The 21,704-nt window shown below is 40.5% G+C and overlaps 1 protein-coding gene across 6 annotated transcripts in view; it reads left to right on the top strand.

Moving 5' to 3' along the window:
* kif21b (kinesin family member 21B) overlaps positions 1-21,704 on the top strand; it is an 85,384-nt gene that overhangs the window by 38,827 nt on the left and 24,853 nt on the right. For 3 of the 6 annotated variants that reach the window (XM_088085319.1, XM_088085337.1, XM_088085316.1), the window contains exons 9-27: positions 699-888; positions 1,024-1,087; positions 3,492-3,722; positions 4,577-4,700; positions 4,778-4,916; positions 5,726-5,914; positions 6,048-6,247; positions 6,334-6,441; positions 7,119-7,435; positions 8,906-9,089; positions 9,667-9,870; positions 9,981-10,082; positions 11,108-11,273; positions 11,949-12,009; positions 12,206-12,254; positions 13,028-13,272; positions 15,217-15,285; positions 16,359-16,469; positions 20,306-20,344. In XM_088085319.1, the coding sequence (XP_087941445.1) occupies positions 699-888; positions 1,024-1,087; positions 3,492-3,722; positions 4,577-4,700; positions 4,778-4,916; positions 5,726-5,914; positions 6,048-6,247; positions 6,334-6,441; positions 7,119-7,435; positions 8,906-9,089; positions 9,667-9,870; positions 9,981-10,082; positions 11,108-11,273; positions 11,949-12,009; positions 12,206-12,254; positions 13,028-13,272; positions 15,217-15,285; positions 16,359-16,469; positions 20,306-20,344 (2,792 nt within the window). The remainder of the gene's footprint in view (positions 1-698; positions 889-1,023; positions 1,088-3,491; positions 3,723-4,576; positions 4,701-4,777; positions 4,917-5,725; positions 5,915-6,047; positions 6,248-6,333; positions 6,442-7,118; positions 7,436-8,905; positions 9,090-9,666; positions 9,871-9,980; positions 10,083-11,107; positions 11,274-11,948; positions 12,010-12,205; positions 12,255-13,027; positions 13,273-15,216; positions 15,286-16,358; positions 16,470-20,305; positions 20,345-21,704) is intronic. The other 3 variants (XM_088085324.1, XM_042501059.2, XM_088085347.1) reach the window with 3 other exon arrangements.

The following is a 21,704-nucleotide window of genomic DNA, read 5'->3' as shown; positions in this document are numbered from 1 at the left end:
TGATAACTTACTCACTGCAGACCACGTTCTGTGTGTAACATGGTTGCCTAATATGAACCATAATGCAGTATTGTATTACGTCACAAATCCGATTTTTTTCTCAAATCGGAGAATGATTCGAGAACATGCGACAAGAAAGAGCCTGAAAATTCAAAGAAAGTCTGCAAGGAGTCTCCACTTTTCATCGGCTTTGACCTCCGGGGCGACAAGAAGCAGGCAATCATTTAGCAGGGTTGTCAGTCTGTTATGCGATTAAGGGGGTTACCACGGATACTAGAAGGAAAGTGAATGCGTGACTATGTCGAGGGACTGCGAGCTGACCTCGATGTGGTAATAAGGGATGTGATGTGACTAGAGTCTGGGAGTAATGGAGTGTTGGATTTGTGGAGGTAATGATGTCTGCGGGCTGTGACTGGATTAAATAGTGACTCTGTTTGGAGGCTGAAACAACAGGATTTTTTCAGCGTTAATCGTTCAGAATATGACAATGGCTGCTTCAAGAGCCACAGATGGAGCAGCTCGTTTTAAACAATGGTGCTGTGTTTGGTTGGACTGCAGCATTGAGTGTGTGCAAGAGTGCTGATCTAGAATCTGTTTTGTTTTTTTCTGTCTTTTGGTCCTAATATTGACTTTTTTCCCCTAATATACTTGTTGTGCTGAGGGTCATTGATATTCGTACTGACTGATTCTCCGTGCAGGGGAAGCGTGTGGCCGATGAGGATGGTTCAGAGGGCTACAGCGACCTGTATCAGGAGAATGCCATGCTGCAGAGAGAAAACGACACACTGCGCCTTAGAGTTAAGGCCATGCAGGAGACCATTGACCACCTCAACACACGCGTCACTCATCTGCTGGCCAATGAGGTCAGCACTCTGCTGACCAAGTCAAGTACGTGAGACAGATATGTTACTACTTTGAATGTTTAAACACCACATGGACTCTGTTTTTTGAGTCTTAAATCCTACTTTGATCCATTCTTATTGCTCATTGTGACCTCAGTCTCCCTCTTTCTCTGACCTGAAGGCGAGGGCAATCAGGAGATCGGTGCTTTAATCCAGAACTACATCCGAGAGGTTGAAGAACTTAGGTAAGACTTAAAACCTTTATTTGCCATGACTTGTAGCATTATACACACTGAAATAATCAAACCTGAAACTGGGACATTTTTTTAAAAATTGTATTTATTTGGTTTTCAGTACATAGTATCAGTAATATGGTAATGAACAGTACCAAACAGAGAAAAATAATGAAAAGAAGTACAATTTAAAAGAAGATTCACAATAACATTTAAGAAACAAAAGACAATAGTAAAAAGGGATGATAATATAAGGAAGAACTAACAGGCGGAAACAAAATCACATTCTTAACTGATTTGACTGAAGATAAATGCATTTACAACCAAGCACCAAGTGTTTGATAAAAGGCTGCCATACTTAACTACTTTGAAACCTGGAGCAATGTCACAAGTATTTAAACCTTTGAACTCAACAAACAGACAAATTGGTTCGAATTCTCTCAAAAACATGGAAAAATGTCAATGAGCAACTTGGAATGAAATGAAAATTGGTATATTTTGAAAAAAAATATTTTTTTTTGAACGTTAGAGAACAAATGTTGAGGGAAGAAAGTACAGAGTTGTTTTTTGTTTTTTTTTTTTGTACTTTTTATTTTAATTTCTTGCTAATTTTTTTGATTTTTGGATCAAGTTACTCATTGCCTTCCGTCCATGTTTTTGAAAGGAATTGAGCCAATTTGCTCAGATTTCACAGGGTTAAAAATCTGTCTTTGCAGCAATTAATAGCAAATCTCATCTTCCAAGTTCTATTTAGCGAATCTACACTTTGACCTGAGCGACTTTGGACAGGCTTTGTTTTTTAAAGAAATTGTTTATTTTGGCAAATACACTGATGTAATGATTTATACTATCCACATTTCTGCTTGTTCAATATGTTGTTCGAGCAACATTTGAACAAGGGCATCGAAACAAAAGCGTAAAGCATAAAGAGCATCAAAACAAAAGCAAGACGAAACATTTTACCTGGCTCTGTCTATAGGTAAAAAGTACCTACCAGCACCCCAAAAGTCTGTAATTAACAAACTATACCTTGTTTGTTTAATCCATACACAGACTGATTTGTGAAAATGGCAGATTCCGTGATGATTTTGTTACCTTTGGACAGAGTAGCTTAGCTCTGTCCAAAGGTAGCAAAATCTGTTTTTCGTCTGTTGTTTGAATGCCAAGTGTGCTAAGATAAGCTAAGCCAAGATAACCATCTCCTGGCTTTAGCTCCATATTGACAGGCTCAAGAGCAGTATCAATTTTCTCATCTAACTCACCACAAGAAAGCAAGTAAGCGTTTCCCAAAATGCTGTCTGTTCATGTTTAGTTCCATTTTCCTGCAGTTTGAGTGTATTTTAATTTTCACCGCCAAATCAGCAAATACTGCCTTTAAGGCAATACTGTGAGGGGAAGAATATGCTATTTTTTCTTTGCAGTTTTAATTTGCAGCAAATGAGCCTGTCATAAGATTAAATGCATATTTCAGAATGATTTTTCCCCATCTCAGAATGTTGCAATACCTTAATAATTTCAAAGTGCTGTCATAACTTTCTCCCCAACCTGCACTAAGTGCATCATCCGCATCTCACCTTAATCCTTTGTTGAATGCTGTAAAAAAAAAATAATACACTGAGGTGTAAATGCAAAAATTACTTTTACTTTGAAAAAAGAAACACACACAAAAGTCGTAGTGGTACAGTCCTGGGCTGGTTCCCACAAAAACTACAAGTCATATATAGTATGCTCAGGCTCTGACCTGGGCACATAAACTTTCCTGCTAGATCGTAAATCCTGCGGATTTCGCCCATAGTTGAAAACTCATTGCAGACTCCAAATGAATGAAGCATAAGCTGGACGCTCTAACCACTCTCGTATCCACTTGAAATAAATCCACCGATACACTCACTAAAGTTGACTGTTTACCTCAACTTTGCAGGTGATTTAGATGGCTTTATTTCAAGTGGAAACGAGAGTGGTTAGAGCGTCCAGCTTATGCTTCATTCATCTGAACCCTACTTTTAAGTCAAAAACTGTTTTTGCTCCACTCTCCACTCTGACTGTCTTACAATATCTCGTCTGTGAGCTCACAAGAAGGTGGAAAAAAAACCCCAAAAAACCCAATGTAAACTGCTCCAAACAAAACAGTTATGATTGACCTCATTCTTTTATACATGTTAATTTCAATATGGTGTCCAAAATAGGTCTTTAATTTAAACATAAAACAAAATTCAGTCACCTGTAAATACTGTAAATATTATTTTGAATACCTTTAAAACAAATTAATACTAATTGTTTTTACTACATGAACTGAAACAATGATATAATTTTTAGTCCAATATGTCTGCATTTAGGCTCCTACACTCATCAAGAGCCAAGCACAAATGATGGATGTGTGATTTTGTCTTTTTCTCCCCCTCTCTTCCTCTGTCAGAACCAAGCTCCTTGAGAGCGAGGCCATGAACGAGTCCCTAAGACGTCAGGTGGCCAGGTTTTCCTCGCGTTCCCCTTTCCCTCCCTCCTCTCTCAGTCCCGCCCCCGGCCACCCACCTGGTTCCTCTCCTGCTCCCATGTCCATGGAGGCTGAGATGACGGACGTGTTACGCCGAGCCAAGATGGACATTGAGAGGCTGAAGAAGAAGGAGAGAAGGCAGAGGAGAATGAGGTGAGGAGAGAGGGACACATATGTGCATGTTCATTCAAAAAAAACTTGGATCCAGAAAAGTCCACAGCGTTCCAGGAAGCTCCTCTGTCCTCATATCTCCAAACATCTCAGCGTGATGGAAATTTAATTTCTCAAACATCCCTCAAAGCTCTTGTCAGTGAACCTGTGCATGTTTTAAAAGCTAAGCGAGCATGATGACTACATTACTGTTTATGCCCATGTACTTTACCCCCATCATTGCTTCTCGCCACCAGCTTAAGAGCTGCATCACAAGTCGATTAGTGCTTTGGGACAGCCAGCTCCTGAATAGAATTGGGATGCAGCCAGTGCTGAGTTGTAACGCTGGCTTGGACACAAAAAGGTCTAATTCAGTCGGCCAGTGGGTCATGAGAGAGGAGAGTACACAGCCTAACAGGCTAATTGAGGTTTAATGGGACAGAGATGGAGGTAGACGGGAATTTAGAGATGGGACGGGTGAGAAGCGCAGTGGTTGTAAAAGAGGCAGCAAAGGGGTGAACAAAATTGGTAATAAAACGCTAAGAGCTAAAAGGGCAAGATGAGGGGGAGATGAGCTGAGAGGACTTCGCTAATGACTTCTGAGGTCTGATTTTGCCATGAGTACATCACTTGGCAGCACTCCCAAAGCTTTAATGGTGGTTGTTAAGAGTGTTTGACATCTCACTTACATGAAAGAGTGTTTGTAATAAATGGTAATGGTCAAAAAAACACTTGTTTCAACCCTGTAGTTGAATTGGATAGACTATCTGCCACAATAATGTGATGATACAAAACATTTTTATACGTGACGTCATTCGAGTATTTCTCTCAACAATCGTGCTTTTTTCCTCCTGTAGTCCCGAGTTGGAGAAAGGTCTGAAGAAACGAGTGAAGTTACACACTCACGAGAACGGAGAGAACGGGCAGAGTGGTGAAAACGGACAGAACGGAGAGATCGATTCAGACGACAATTACACCGAGGTAAGATACACGTGTTGGCATTCTCGTGAGTTTAAAAAGCAAACAGTACAAAGTGTGATGTGTGTTTCTGCGTGTAGGACATCATGTCTCCACTCCAAGAGGAGAGCGGCTGTGATGAAGATGAGGGGGAGGACGAAGAGGAGGGCAGGGAGGAGGAGGACGGGTTTGACAGTGACGAGAGCCTGGTGGATTCAGACTCGGACTCTGATGAGAAAGGTGTGTTTCTGACAGCTGCTGTTACAGAATGACCAAACTTCTGCCCCCTTTTGTTCCCTGATTTTAGCCACTGGCTTTAATGCTGTTGGTCGGTCGGTCGCTATCTCAGCAACAATTAAGTGGATGAGTGGATTGCCATGAAATTTTGTACAACCTTCTTTTTCTTTAAAGACATACAATGCAGGATTTTCCTAAAAACACTGTACTTTCTCATCCAGAAGAAAAAAAATGCCCCTCTGCCTGTATTTTCTGTTCTTTTTTTTCTGTGCTGTTCATGGGCGTTAACCCCTACAGTGCTGAGGTGAGGTCGGGGCTTCATAAAACATAGTGACCAGGTGCCAGACCATAAGCAGCAGGCATCCGAGTAACACAACGCCGAAAAACACCCCTGCAGATATAGCAAGGTGAAACAGCAAATGAGAGACAATTTGCGGTCGGCTTTTACTTCCACTTTCGCTGGTGAGCATGTTAACAGACAGCGACCGAAAATCCTGCATAGTATACCTTAAAGAACATGTTGTAGTTTGCCTGCTGGCTGACAGTAAAGGCAGTAGGAATGTGCAGTGTTATGGATGGTTTCTAAAAGAAGCACAAAGAAGCAAAGAAGCACGAAGCAACCAATGCCTAAGGTTTAGTTTTTATCACAATCAGAATAAAAAAGAGGCAGTGAATTAAGCCTTTCGTTTGGGGTTTGGCAGCTTGTTTATGACATTTCCTGCTATTTTTTTTATGTTAAAAAAAAAAGTCATATTAACTCCTCTTCAAGCTCTTATTTCTACTGTATCTGACCTTTCACCTCCAACCTGCAGCAAACTTTCAGGCGGATCTGGCCGATCTGACCTGTGAGATCGAGATCAAACAGAAGCTGATCGACGAGCTGGAGAACAGCCAGCGGAGGCTGCTAATGCTGAAGCTGCAGTACGAGGAGAAGCTCATTCTGCTGCAGAACAAGATCCGTGACACTCAGCTGGAGAGAGATCGTGTACTGCAGAATCTTAGTGAGTTCATGCATCATGGGATATGTAGTCGACATGTGTTTTGGTAGTCGAAAAACAAGTTGTAAGTCTATCAGTAGAAAAGTAGAAAGTCTCATTAAAGGCAGATTGGTAACATTATTACGTGGCTGCACAGTGTCCATGGAGAACTACACGGAGGAGACGGCCAACCGGATCAAGCAGGACTACGAGAAACGTCTTAAGGAGATGAACCGAGACCTGCTGAAACTACAAGCTGCACAGAAAGAGCATGCGCGTCTCCTCAAAAACCAGGGGAGGTACGAGCGGGAACTGAAGAAACTCCAGACAGAAGTCAACGAGATGAAGAAAGCCAAGGTAAGAGAAAGAAGAGCGGGAGCATCAATTAACAAGTGTGTTTGACTTATGCAGTTTAGGAAGCCTGACTTCTCTGCTGTTTCCAGGTTACGCTGATGAAGCAAATGAAGGAGGAGCAGCAGAGGAGGAGGATGGTGGAGGCGAAGAGGAACCGTGAGATCGCCCAGCTTAAGAAGGAGCAGCGCCGTCAAGAGGTCAGACTGCATCTGGTCATGTGTGTTCAGGACAGATATTAGAAACTTGCATAAGAAACATTTAGCACACACATTTACATATCTGCTCTGATGCTGCAGCTCCCTCTAATGTTACACGCAGAAATACAACTATTGGGAGCTAGGTGAGACAGTATGAACAATGTTATATAAGAGCCTGTTTAATCTATGTTACAGCTGTTGTCTGCATACTCCAAATGCTAATTTACCTACTGTATTTAAAGAATGCTTCATACTGATGAGTTGGTGTATATGGCCTGCATTGAGGCTCTCCATCTGTTTGTCAGCCTGGCACTTTAAAACCCTGAATTATGTATCATCACGTACACATTGCACACAGACTGTTGGGATAGCTTTTATGTTTTTAAGATTAGCACATACCCTAAATGTATTAATTTCCATCTTTATTTGTTTTCCCTGGAGGAGTGGGCTTATTAATGAGCATGGAAACATTTACACCGTCACACTGTGGGCCTCATTTCTAATCCTTTTAGTTAGGGTTTCGTCTCAAGTTTTAAAATCCTCTCATGATCAACACTTTGTAAGCCTGTTGTTCAAAATGCAGTCGGCTCAGGAATCTTAACGTTTGAAGAGCATTTCATTGAAAAATGTAGATGAAGACGGATTAACAAACTGTTTGCCTCCCTGCTGTCCATCAGTACCAGATTCGTGCGCTGGAGTCTCAGAAGCGGCAGCAGGAGCTGGTGTTGCGCAGGAAGACCCAGGAGGTCACCGCCCTGCGCCGCCTCACCAAGCCCATGTCAGACCGCGTGGCTGGGCGTGTTGCCCGCTGGAACCAGACCCCCCCAGTTACAGACTCTGGAGCTGAATTATCAGCCAGTACTACAGCAAGCAGCTCTGAACCAGAGACTGGGCGGACTGTGAGCGGGCTGGTGAGGCAGTGGAACAACAAAAACAATGTGTTTGGATACCTGGCAGAGAGTGAAGGGAGCATGGATGGAACCAGGGTCATTGGGTAAGATGGGTTGATGTAGTCTATGCATAACATTTGCTTAAAATGTGCAAGAGTTAAAGGAACACTTAACCCCACAAATTACCATTTTTATATCAATGACTCACTGCCTGTGATGTTTAATTTGTGAAGAAAATCTGTTTTTCTCACATGCCTCTAATGTGAATGAAGAATCCAAAAGCTAAGAGAATTCTTGATGAACTGAAGTCATAGGGGGCCAGAGTTTAACAACAGCAAAACTCTGTGAAAACATCCGTTTACAACCTCTCACACCACTCGTGCAGTATAACGCAAGTCTCATTTACGTGGTCATATACTCAGCACTTTGTAAACATATAGCCCTTTCCAAAATGGGGCTGAATTGAAAGTCAAACTTATCAATGTTCTCTCAAAACCAGATTCCATAAACAAAACAGTAATTTCACCTCACTGAACACCGGAGCTGCTGGTCTACCACTGCCTTGATCATTTAGCTTTGTATCATTGTATGACTTTGGTGACCTCAAACTAAACCTTTAAGACACCAAAGTCACACAACAAACAAAATCAACTATTGATTGAGGCAGTTTTAGACTAGCAGCATTCATGTTCAGCGAGGTATGGTTAATGTTTTTGTCAATTGAGTCTGGCTTTGAAGAGAGCATAAATGTGTTTGAATTTCAATTCAGTTCCTTTACACGGTCATTCAAGCGGCTCTAATTAAAATTTTTATAATAGCAAAGTAATATATGAGCTGAATCTATTACCTGAATCTGCATCTCCTCTCTGCTTTATGGAGTTTTATAGCAAGTTTTAGCTCGTTTAGGTTTCTGTACCACAACTGCAGCTGTTGTAGGCAGCTGTTTACAGAGAAAAAGCTTTAAGAACGGACTGTACTACTTACCAAGCACCAAACATCAGACAGATACAGTTAGCTGCGAAGCATTTAGCAGCTTAACAGCCACAGATTTCCCTCTGGTGGAACCATAATGACTCCAAATGAATGATAATGTTGCTCAGTAACTGCTGGATGTGTTAATAAGCAACTGTTTGCCAGCAAGTCCACCATATCAACTTAAATATTATGTTTACAACTTTCCATTTTCCCCTAAGCAACAATGTTAATGCATATTTAATTTAGGTTCGTAAAAAGTTGAATCTATCACTGTTTGTATATTTATAACAAGTTTCAGTGGAGATAATTTAATGATTTATTGATTAGTTTCTACCTTATCAATAGGGATGCTTATTTGATATTTTTAGACCTGAATTTAAGGTCAGTTGAGGACAGTCCATTTATCTCTGTACTCTCACTCCTATTCTGTTGTATCTGTCAACTTTCATGTTCCTCCTCTCCTCTCCTCTCCTCTCCTCTCCTCTCCTCTCCTCTCCTCTCCTCTCTTCTCCTCTCCTCTCCTCTCCTCTCTCTCTCTCCTCTCCTCTCCTCTCCTCTCCTCTCATCTCCCCATCCTCTTCTTCTTTATCTCTCCTCAGCAGTAGGAAGAAGTTGCAGCGTAAGCCAGCAGGCCTGGGCAGTGTTGGAGCGGCGGGTAGAGCCAGCAGCTTCTCCAAGTCTGCTCGTCAGAAGTGGCAGGCACTTGAGCGTCGCATCATGGACATTGTCATGCAGAGAATGACAATCGCTAACGTGGAAGCTGACATGGATCGCCTTATCAAGGTAGGAATAGCCTTCCCATTTACACTGCAGATTAAATAGGGCAAAAGTGCTGTTTAAGTTTTATATGTCACTGGAATCACACTTGGTGGGTGACTTAAGAGTAAAATGGCATCGACAAGGCTGTGCTGTTTTATTGGGTAATTGACTTGTTTTACTTGAGAGGCCAAGGAGTGTTTTCTGATACAATTAGCTAGAACCTATACACACTGTGAGATGTGCAGCAGCAACTAGTTTCAGAGGTTACATCTAAATGACTTTTTTCCGGCTGACATCATCTTAGTAGTTGACAACTGAAACCAAAGTGAGTCAGGCTCTTCCTCTTTTCACCATAGACAGACTGTTGAAATTATACAGTACAATTGGATGGAGAACAGACAACACTTTTTCTTTGAATCTGAGAGAGGTCTGAGCATATTTTTTACGTGCATTTGTTTAGTTTTTATTTTACATACAGAAAATAACATTTTACAGTGTAAATATTTTGCCTTTATCCTTGAAATCTCCAGATGTTTTTGTAAGTATAGCTCTGACTTTTTTCTTTTTTGCTGCGTGGGCATTTGTGTTTTTGATGAGTCAGAAGCGAGAGGAGCTGACAGTCCAGCAGGAATCACTCTCACATAAGAGGGAGGTACTAATGGCAGATGGGGAGGGGCCAGAAGCAGAGGACCGCCTCCTCCAGGAAATTAATGAGGACATTGAAGTGCTGAATGCCAACATAGACTACATCAATGACAGTCTGTCCGACTGCCAGGCCACTATTGTACAGATCGAAGAGACCAAGGTATAAAAACACAAATATACACATATATATACACACAGTAACACTTGTTGTCCATCTGCGAGAAGTGACAGGAGGCCTCAAATGATGCCTTGGATTGTGTTTTCCTGTAGGACGAGCTGGACTCGGTGGACACATCAGTGGTGATCAGCTCCTGCTCTCTGGCTGAAGCGCGCCACCTGCTGGACCACTTCCTTAAAGCGTCCATAGACAAAGTGAGTTATTATACAAGGCCACTATGTAAACTTGGAAGTCCAAAGGTGGATTTGCAGGCCTAGAAAATGTTGTAAAATCAAAAGCATTGAAACTATTTATAGCTTTAACAACAACAAAAATGAGTGCTTAAATGGAGTGAACTAAAATATTTTTTACTGATGTCATATCTAGTCACTGGCAAATTTGTACTTTCTATGTATTGATGCAATGTTAGGTTAGTCGGGTACAGGTGTGTTGAATATGTGACTTGTGTTGCCATCTAGTGGTGTCTTTATGTACTGCAAAATGTTGTATGGGGCGTATTTGTTGGTACTGAAAAAAAATCAATAATCACCCTCGAAAAATTTAAAACACTAAAAACTAGGTAGTCTCATTTTCTGTTGTATGATTAAAGAGGACCTATTATGCTCATTGTCAGGTTCCTACTTGTATTTTGAGTTTCTACTAAAACATGTTTACATGCTTTACTGAAAAAAAACCCCAACAAAAAAAAGTTTCCTTATACTGTTTGTGCTGTAACACTTGTATTAATCTTCCATTAGAAACACTGTGTTTTATGGCCTGTCTCTTCAGAGCTCATCTCTGCAATGTCATTGCAGCCAATTGAGTGACTGTAACACAGACTAGCGGGACTGTTTCCGTTAAAAATTCCGCATTAAAAGATTCAAAACTCAACTCAACATCAGCAACCAAGAACCAAGATTACATATTACCATGATTTCAGCGTGTAGCTACATGTAGCATTGAAGGCTGTGTAATGTAAACACTTGCACTAATGTACAAAAATGTTTCACGTGAGATTTTTGCTCACCTTTACATAGTTTTACCTCATTATTTGAAACTTTGGCCACATTTGATATGAACGTCAGACATTGTAACATTGTGTATATGACAGATAATAAGTAACAGCATAATGGGTCTCCTTTTATACCAAGTCTAAAGGTCTGTTAAGGTCTGCAGTACAGTGTGTATGTGTTTACATGTGTTTATAATCATTTGGGTTTTGGTCATTGTGTGCATGCAGAGTTTACAGGTGGCTCAGAAGGAGGCTCAGATCCGACTTCTCGAGGGTCAGCTGAGACAGACGGATGTGATTGGCTCATCTCACAATCACATAATCCTCGATGCCCTGCGAGAAAAGGCTGAATACATCCCTGAACTCCAGGCGCTCATCCACAATGTACAGCAGGGTGAGTGGTGCTTTTGATTGTTTTTAGGCCTGGGTGGCAGCATGTAAGACTTCATACTATATGTGACCTTACCCCAGTCAGCTTTAGCAAATATATTAAAACTAAGAATGCAGTGAAACTGCAAAGTGTGGATTAGTGAAAAGTGGATTAGGTTGCGACTAATAGAAAATCTCAAAGTGACAGTGTATGTTTAAATGTGGGTACCCAGCCCAAGCCTGAAGGGACCCATCGAGACCCATCTGGACCCAGTTGAGTGGTATGGGTTCAGAGAAATAACCTACTTACAAATAATGTTCAGGACTTTTTTTGCCTTCTTGACATGGTGCTTCAAGTTTGAATAAAAAAGTGTGTAAATTATTAAATTAATAATAAATAAAAATGGTGGACCTTTTATCGGTGATAGGCTGCTTATCTTTCAGCGCTGGGGTTTATTTTTAATGTGACAACACATGAATGCAACACATTGGCTGTTTCAGCTTTTATTTTCTTAATCTTTTATTAACCGGATCACACTCAAGATGGTTCAGATCCTGAAAAAGACGTAAAACAAAATGCACGACAGGTTCAGGTCAGATTTGGCTGGGGTTTGAACAAATCTATGTGGCACAAGCCACTCTCTAGTGTGTGTGTGGTTGTGCTGGGGGCTGACAAGTTGTATGTTTTGTGTGCATCCAGAAAATGGTTACGCCAGCACAGATGAAGAGCCATCTGAGTTCAGCCAAGCCTCTGACAGCAGGTGAGACTGCAGTCACCCAAAAAACAAACCCTCTTTCTCTTGCTAGGACCCTGCAATGTGCTAATATTGGTGTTATTTTGGCCAAAACATAGTGTTAATCCTGGAAACTTTTCATCTGAAAAATATGTACTTCATTTCTCACTGAACTCTGTATCCATGTGTACTTGTCTAATCCTCATTTCTTCTCTTTCTGCAGTGTTTCTCAAATGAAAGAATCCAACAGCCAAGATGATTTCAAAATAAAGGTACAGTTGATTTTTGTTGTTAAAGTGCATAGTTGTTTATTCAGCTGCTACAGATTTTAGATTTAAATCCACATCAGGCATCCTCTGTCCAATTTTCTTAAATACAGGCGTTAACATTACCTCTATCCTTTATATCTCAGACTAGCTGTACTTTTCTTTGTGTCAGGGCTTAAAACATCAGGTGATGCTGCGTCTTGCAGTATCCAAGCCTGTCAGACTTTTATGAATCATGATGACGTTGCAAGTTGTCAGGAGACATTAGTGTCTTAGCTGAAGTGATTGTGTTTAGACGCTTGATCTGATTTTCACTGTCGACAGGAATGCCACAGTTTGTTTGTCAGAGCAGCTGCTATTTGTGTCTGTAACCATGAGGTGGCAGTATAAGCAAACACTTCAAAATCCTTTCATCTCCTAAAGCTTGCTTTGATATTCTGAGGAGGAACCCCTGATTTGACACCAGGCCCTCTTATCCTCTTGTTAACATGGTGTTCTCTATGCTTTATTGTTTTTTTAGTTGTTTTTTGTTTTTATCCAGAAATCTATTCACCATCTCATTTCTGGCATATTTGTTTTACTGTTTTCATATTCTCTTTGCCTGTTTCCCTGCTGAATATATTTTCAGACAGCATCTTAATTTCCTCTTGTGCCTTAATTAAATCCAATCTTTATCTTTATTTTATGTCTTAGTTTTTCATATCCCACTGTCCTCCATTCTCATATCGTTCACTTCTCTGTAGTTCTCTCTCTATAAACACGAATGGTTTTTCAACCAGATGGAGCCTCGTCTGTCGGCTCAGATGAAGGCGGTGTCTGCAGAGTATCTGGGTCCCATCCTGGACCCCTCATCTGGCAGCAAGCAGCAGCACATCACCAAGTCTCTGGCCTCGCTGACGGACATCCAGGAGGATGGCATGAGGCTGGGGACAGCGAGTCTAGGGCTCAGCCTGGCGCTACGAGACCCCTATCATAGGGACAGGGTGTCCCGCACCATCAGCCTGCCTGTCAGGGGACACACATTGTAAGTGAAACATGATAAAGCTAGTGCAAGGCAAGGCATCTTTATTTATAAAGAACATTTCAAACAGAAAATTCAAAGCTCATTCATCTATGAAGATGGAGTAAAAGGAGATTTTAAAAATGACAAAAAACTAGACCAGATAGACAGTAACAATGCAGTAATGAGGTTGTAGCTGCCCCAAATGCAACAAATGGAATAAAAGTGCATTGGAGAAACTAATCAGTCAGTGGCACAGGAGAACAACAGTGAACTCATATCTTTCAAGTTTTACCAGGAAGGGGGAATGATTGAGGTTTTGTTCTTACATTTTAGCCATGCCGGCTTGTTACATCATCTCACAAGAAACTACCACAATGTCTTCGATGTGGAGCATTGTATATGCACCCCAACCCGTTTTAGTTTAATGTACTCCCACAATCTGTCAGATCCGCCAAAATACCTCTTCACTGACACCACAACAGTTATCACGTTACTTGTATTTATATATTTCAACCATCTATCCATTGTTTTTAGCTGTCATTAAGCCATTACATGTACCTAACTATTGCAACTTTTTATTCATTATTTTAAGCTAGCTGTTTAGACTTGATTAGTACTTGTGCACTTTAAATAATGTCACCGTTACAGCTGACTTAGTATGTGGATATATATTTTCTAATCAAATCGTATTTTTTGGTCAAATTATGCCTTCCATCTACTACAAGAATTTGAAAAAACTTTTTAAAGAGTGTAGTCTGACACCCCCTCATATCTAAAGACAATTTGAGTTTTTTGGTCACACACTGTAGGATTTTGCAAAGACTGGGTCACTACTTGCACGACTACAACGAGATTCCTTTTGAGATTATTTCCCATCCTGTGTAAAATGATACGCAAAATTCCAAAAAGAAAGAAATATGACCTATTAAAAATCCCTTTTGTGTCCGCAAAAACACATAGCTCTAGAAACACAAAATAAAAGACATAATATGTTAACAGTTTTCTTGTCAGCTACTAGCCTCTGTTGGTTAGCTGCACTATGTTATTGGGAGGCAACGGTGGGAAAGAGGGATGAACTGTTTAAAAACTAAGAATTCTCTATTTTTTGCATGAGCCAAGGCTAAAAAAATTGGTAATTTCAATATATTTGATTTTATCCTCATTTCAAAATGAGAAAGGGTTGACTTAAGAAATGTTAGACTGAATTTTATGACCACTTTACACAGACGATCAAGAGTGCACCACAACTCTAGCAAAACTCGTGATTTTATTCCGTCATGGGAAAATTGTCAGCAACAGTGAAACTGCTTGTAGAGTGGTTTGATATAAGGCCAGCATTAGATGAGCTTGGCAGCTGAAGAAGTAACCCCTGGGATACAAGTACCCCTGGATGGGAATCATTGCTTTGTTTGTTCTGTTGAAGCGCCCTGGAGGAAGATAAAGACTAGAGTCACTGGTGACATGCGACTATTTCAACATAAAACATGTTAGTGAGATAAACAAACAAGTGAGATAGAAACATGAGGATAATTGCGTAATGGTACACCCTCTGGAATATCACATATCCACAAGAAAAAAAATACATTTACATTTACATTTTATTTCCTGATAACGGTGACAAAGTCTTTTGTGTCTTTTTCCTACTACACACAAATTATCAACCAGTGGAAACTTGCCAGAGGCCTGATATGTTTTTAGGTTATAAAACTGCTAAAGGGTGAGAAAAGGAGAAACCAATGAAATTTGCATCAGCCCTCTGGGATAGGAAGCCTGGTTGTTTGTGATTATTTGATATTTAAAGAAATTAGTCTGTCAGTTGCTTTAGTGTGCAGCGAAAAGCTGTTGAATTTCATGAAACCTTTGCTGCTTATAGATTCCCAACATAGATGTGTATCATCCTCTTGTGCACTCAAGTTAAGATTTGCTTAGTTTGCTTTTGTGTGTGTGTTTGTGTGTGTGTATCAGTCCCAGGCAGTCTCGGGGTTATGACACTTCCCCTCTAACAAGGAGGAAATCTTACGACCGTGCATACAGGTACAATATTGTAATGCTCAGATTTAAAGGGATAGTTCTGATTTTTTTTTAACTGTGTTTGTGTGGGGTTCTTATCCATAGTCAGTTTGTCACATACAGTGGATGACAGTCAGCACGCCCCCAGCTTGGAAAAGCAGGCTGGAGTCTGAAACAGATGCTAAACAATATACTACTGTGGATGGGGGCCAGCAAAAATGTGTTTTAGCCAACTGAAAAAAGTCACCTTCCTACCCACCTTAAAAAAAATCATTGTCAGTTTAAGTGTATGCTATACTCAGAGTATTTTCACAGCTTTGGCTTTCCATCAAACAGCCCAGTCCAACAGGAATGCCATCAATGCCTTCAGTTCCCCCTCTGCTCTTGTCAAAACCACCAGACTCCATTGACCAAAGCAGTAATTTTAGCTCACTGAACACAGGAGCTGCTGGTCTACCTCTGTTTCAGTTAGTTCATCAGTTAGTTTGTGTTATTGTGTGACTTTGGTGAATCCAAAGTAACCCTTTTAAACACCAGTCACAGTAACTAAATCAAAATAACAGATCAAGGCAGCAGTCGACCAGCAACTCCCATGTCTAGGGTTGTTGGTTTTTTTTTCAATGGAGTCTGGCTTTGAAGATATATATATATATATATATATAGTATAGTATATATAAAAAAAATATATATATACATATTCATATAGCAATATAACAGCTTAATTTTTCAGTTGGAAATCTCTGTCTGACATTAAGGTAAAGCTACGAAAGTATTGGGAATATAGCGAACACTTCAAGTAATTTTGATTTTTTTAAGTGGGACTTTTTTAGAGGGCCTAAATATGTTCTGTTGGTGACTCCTCCACAGCAGTACATTGCTTAGTTTCCATGTTGGACCACTGTATGTAATGTACTGTCTATGTATAAGTACCTCATACAACCCCACTTCAAAAAATCTGAACAATGTCTTTAAGCTTTTTTTGTTGGCAGATTGATCACACTTTTTGACTGGGTATTGCATTTTTTATGCTCCCTTCTTGTTAACTCTTCTTCTTCCTCCGTATCCTTAATCCTCCTCACCCTACTGCCCCTCATTAGGCCCACTGACGGCTACACACCTCCCTCCTCCCCTCCTCTGAGGACCAGGAATGACCGCAACGTCTTCTCAAGGCTCACTAGCAACCAAACCCAAGGTTCTGCTCTGGATAAGTGAGTACACTCTTCACACATGCATACATTCACACACTGATCTTTGTCCTTTTTTTCCTGCATTCTCATCTGATCAGTTCAGCCTCACTTTGAAAGCTAAAGGTCTGGCCTTTTGAGAGAAAAAGGCTTTGTCCATGGTGTAAATGTGAGAATGTGCTCTTCCGACTGTTTATCCTTGGATGAATCCCTCTCCTAGACAAAGAAGTCTTTTTATTTGGCATTAGTGTATTTCCTGGGAGGACAGATGGTGCAAACATTCACAGGATCCAGGTGCTGAGTGCACTCAAGAGGCACTGAAGATCTGATCATCCACACCACAGCCATAGGCTGTATTTAGCAGCACTCATAACACTGTGCAATTTCAGTGCATTTCTAGTCAACATATAGGAGTTACTAGGATACAAATGCAAATTAGGATGGAAGCAGTTAAGATAGTAGCATCCTCTGTAGAAGATATGTTTTGAGATGACGTGATGTGCATGATAATGATGTACGCGATCTGCATTTGGGCAAGAGAAAGAGACATCAGCTTGTACAATCTAATCTAATCCAATAACAAAACAGCCCTGTGATAAATCTTATCTCTGAGGTTAGTTGTGGTGTCCAAGTGGCCTGTTTTTTAAAGTTTTTTTCATCCCATTTGCATGCATAAACATTACAAGAATGCTATAAATAAGTGCAGCTACGTCACATGGAGACACAATGTGAATATGAGAAGCATGTTGATGTCAGCTGCAAAGGTGTCTGGAATGAGCAACCGGCCGTTTTTCCCCCTTCCTGCCCACAATCAATCGCAGCTTTCCGCTCTGACAAATGTCAGCAGTTAATTTCAGTTAGCATTTGGCTGTGCTCTAATGTTATTTGTTTTGTAATCTTTATTAAGCCGCAACATTTCTCAGCTTTATTGACCCTTAATTGTTAGCGAGGATGGTGTGTGAAAGGAGTTAGGGTGCTTGTGTGTGTGTTGTATGTGTGAATAGTTGTGTGTCGGAGCCTGTGGGTCCTCATTATCTGGAGCAGGGGTAGGTAAATGAGTTGGCTCTTGTCATCTTTTCATGCAGCTGCTGTGATTGGTAGCCATTCTGAATTAACTTGGTGTGGCGGTGTGGGAGGATATTTATGTTTAGGGTCGAGTTTGCAACTCCCGCGGGAGAAGCCCTCCTATAGAATGTGATGAAGAGGGGTGATTTTGTTTTCTCTTTCATGTTTTGTGCAGGGTGCATTTGCATTGTGTGATCTGATGGAAGGTATTAACACCATTTGTTATTTGCAGCTTTTTTTGAAGTGCAGTTTAGGGGGTTAATGTTTTGTTTACTGAAAGCAACACTTTTAAAGGATTCATCATTTAAACCATCACTTTCACTTTGTTTGGTTTGATCATCCTAACATTACTGACACTGACCTGACTCTGACACTTATTCATCATCACGAACATAAGTGCAAAGCTAAATGAAGCCAATTTATTAAAAAATAATTAGAAAGCCAGTCTGAATCGTCAGCATGAATTCTGTGTAATACGGTGTCAAATGAGAAGCTGTCTGCTATGCAAAGAACAAAGATGACGATGTTCACAAGTGCATCCTTGCTTCAAGTTCACAAAACCTATTAAAAATGCAGTAAGGGCTTTTTAGGATTATGACTGTATGGATGCATTCTGCTCCTGTTTTTCGGCCGATTCGTATCTGAATAGATTTGTTGCCTATGAAACAGGAATCAGGCATTTGACACAGATTTGAGCGATACATGAGAATGAGGAAAAATGAAAGTTTTCTTGTCTTCTGATGGATACAGAGGCTCAGAATCCCAGAGCCCTTTTTTAATCTTCGCATTACATTCGCACCCTCCGAAACCAATGAATTTTAAAAGGATTCTGTCTTTGAGAGTCTGAGTGAAAAGCGGATATCACTATGCTAATAGCCACTGTGGCCAGCAGTAAATAAATACCAAGAAATGGAGGAATTTCTGTCACCCCTTAACACTGCTGTTCCCTCCAGACGTATCCAGAATCATTTTGTTTTATTATTTTATGCTCAGAGTGTAAAGCACAGGCTCTCATAGTGACTAACCTGAGGCTATAAAATATTTATAATATAATAACACTTTTATTGCACTGTTGCACACAGTAGAGCTACTGTATTGGTGTGGTGGTCTGGATTTTTCCCTCGACAGCGTTGAGCAGCCCGCCTGTGAGTTGGATTGACAACCTTATCCTCCATTCTGGATTTTCCCCTCTGTTAACCCTGATTGCCCCTTGTGTTCGTTTCTGCACTAAGTCTTCCCTGTATATGGCTGGAAAGAGTAAACATGGGAGTGGACACTGGCATCAGGGGAGTCACACATGGGGGTTATAAAAGTGTAAAAAATGTATTGTGCATTTCTTTGACCTTCGTGTATGACAATCCTGGCATCAGTGTTTTCTCCTTGGCTACTTCGTTCTTTCTTTCAGTACCTTTTTTCTGTCTTGTTCAAATGAATAGTTGGACATATTGGGAAAAACGCTTTCTCACTTTTTTACTGAGAGTTAGATGAGGCGATTGATACCACCCTCATGTTGGCACACCAAAGCCAGCAGTTAGCTAATGTTAGCTTAACATAAAGACTGGAAACGGAAAAAACAGTTGACCCTGCATTGTCCGAAGGTAACAGAATATACCTGCCAGCACTTCTAAAGCTCAATAATGAAACGATTGACACTATTTTTGTGCCTGTATGCTAAATATGAGGTTACAGCCAGCAGTTGGCTAACTTAGCTTAGCACTGAAAATAGGGACACGGCTAACCAAGTTTTGGTAACAAAATTTGCCCACTAGAACTCCTAAAGCACTTTTGTCTTGACTGTTTAATTTGTTTAATTTGATGTGTATGGTAAACAGTGGGGTGGAAAGTGGAGATATTCATGTTTATTATGAAGTTTTTTGACTAAACCCCCCCCAAAAAAAAAAAAAAAAAACAGGTCAGGATTTAACAAATATTCACTTCCTCGTACTCCTTTTTGAGGATGAAACACTTATGTTGTTTATCGAATATGTCTGCTGGGTATATTAGTGTTGTTTTTTTCCTTTTTCTTATTTTGCATGTTCAAAATAAAGATCTAAAACTCGATAATTAGCACATCTTTGTTTAATCACTAATAAACTGCATAAATGTGACAAGTTGTGGTTTTAGTAGAGCACATAACCCCATGTAAAAACGCAAATTGTCGTCTTTACAAATCTTTTTATTTTAAATTCAAAAGTCAATGAGTGAGCTTTAGAGGTGCTTGTAGGCAAATTATGTTACCTTTGGACAGAGCTAGGCTAGCTGTGCCCTCGTTTCCTGTTGTTATGCTATGCTAAGCTAAGCTAATTGACGCTGGCTATGACCTTAAATTGAGCATACAGACAATGAAGTGGTATGCATTTTTTTTAATTCTAACTCTGGGCAAGAAAGTGAATAAACCAAAATGTCTAACTATTCATTAAAACCTTCAACCTTTAATGTTAGCCCTAACACCACTAGGGAAAAGTCCACTAAACCAGCCATTGCTCAGTGTTGGCGTACCTACAGTAAACGTGCTTTAGCAAGGAAAAACCTCTGCAGACAGCGGTCAAAAACTACAGCCTGTTCAGTGGTTATCTTTGAGAAGAAGCAGAAACTGTGTGATATCCACTGGACAAGCTTTATTGTTTGACTGAGCTTCCTGCCAGTTTGCTCACTGCTTTTTATCTGAAACCCTTCCTCCAGTCACTCCACCCTTTAACCCTTTGCCAGTAACCCTTCTGTCTTTCCTTAGTGTGGTTAACCCTTTCCTCTTCCCACCCTACCCCTCCCCTCTCCTGCTCCTCTTCTGCCTCCAGGTCGGATGACAGCGACTCCTCGCTCTCCGAGGTGCTCAGGTAGAGGAACTGTGTTTGTCACTCTCTGTTTTCCCATTTGCCTGTTAACTCACCTGGTGTCATCTCATCTCCACTGGTAGTCAGTGCCTCGTCTGGCCTCTCCTCCACCTCCACTTCCTTTTCCCTCCCCCTCTGTGGGTGAGGTCGCTGTGGTGCATGTTTTAACCACATGCGGCTTTCTTGACCCGCCGGCCTTTCCCACCTGTGATGTGGTTTCTCTGTGGTGTTGCTCCACACAAAACCTGAATGAACCTTAACACTTTTCTGCAGGCCATGAAAATGTGCAAATATTATCCCAAAAAACATGTTATGCCTGTTTTGACCACCTAATATTTTCATTTATCACCTGTGAAAAAAACCTGACCAGTAAGTTATAACTTAATTCTCAGTTAACGCTGCTGTATTGACAAGGATTTTTTATATACATATGAGTTAAAGTGATAGTTTGGATCTTTTCAAGTGGGGTTGAATGAGGTACTTATCCATTGTCAATGTATTGGATGTCTTTCGGCAAGTCTCCAGTTTGGAGGGACAGACAGGAATACTTCGACGGAAGATAAGAAAGGTACTGCTATAGACAAGAGCAGCAATAAAACATAATTTAGCAACCTAAAATATGGACCACAGAAAAAAAATCATCAGTTTGAGTTCATGCTATATTGAGAATATTTTCATTTTTATCTGTACTCTCTGCAAAGCCACCAGACTCCATTCACACTACTGAGCGTAGTAGCTGCTGGTTTACTGACACCTTGGTCGTTAAGTTTGTGTTATTGTGTGACTTTGTGGAATCCGAACTAACCCTTTAAACACTAAAGTCACACAGTAACACAAACAAACTCAAATGATCGAGGCAGTGGTAGACCAGCAGGTCCTGTGTCCAGCTACGTTAAATTACTGTTTTACTTACTGATATCTGGCTCTGAAGAGAGCAATATAATGGCTGTAAAAACACAGTCTGATGACAAGGAGTGTTGAAACATTCTAAATATAGCATACACTTAAACTGATATTGATTTATTTCACTGGGACTTTTTTAAGGAGGCTAAACTACGTTTTGTTGCAAACCCCTCCAGAGCAGTACATTGGAAAGCTCCTGTGTCTGTATTGCTGTCTGCTTCTCCAAACTGGGGGCGTGCTGACTGACATCTACTGTAGATGATCCACTTCTATGAGTAAGTACTTCAGTCAACCCCACTGCAAAATACTGGAACAATGCCTTTAAAGGAATAGTTTATTTTTTTTTAAAATACACTTGTTTGCTTCCTTTTCAAGCATCAGATGAAAAGATCAGTGTCTTTCTTGTGTCTGTTAAATTTGTAGTTCTATCCAGCAGCTATTTAGCTTAGCTTAGCATTAA

This window comes from Plectropomus leopardus, chromosome 2, assembly GCF_026936395.1.
Source record: "Plectropomus leopardus strain MGB_pleo_1.0 chromosome 2, ASM2693639v1, whole genome shotgun sequence".
NCBI lineage: Eukaryota > Metazoa > Chordata > Actinopteri > Perciformes > Serranidae > Plectropomus > Plectropomus leopardus.
Note: the sequence above shows the minus strand (reverse complement) of the source record. Positions and strands in the feature narration are given on the sequence as shown.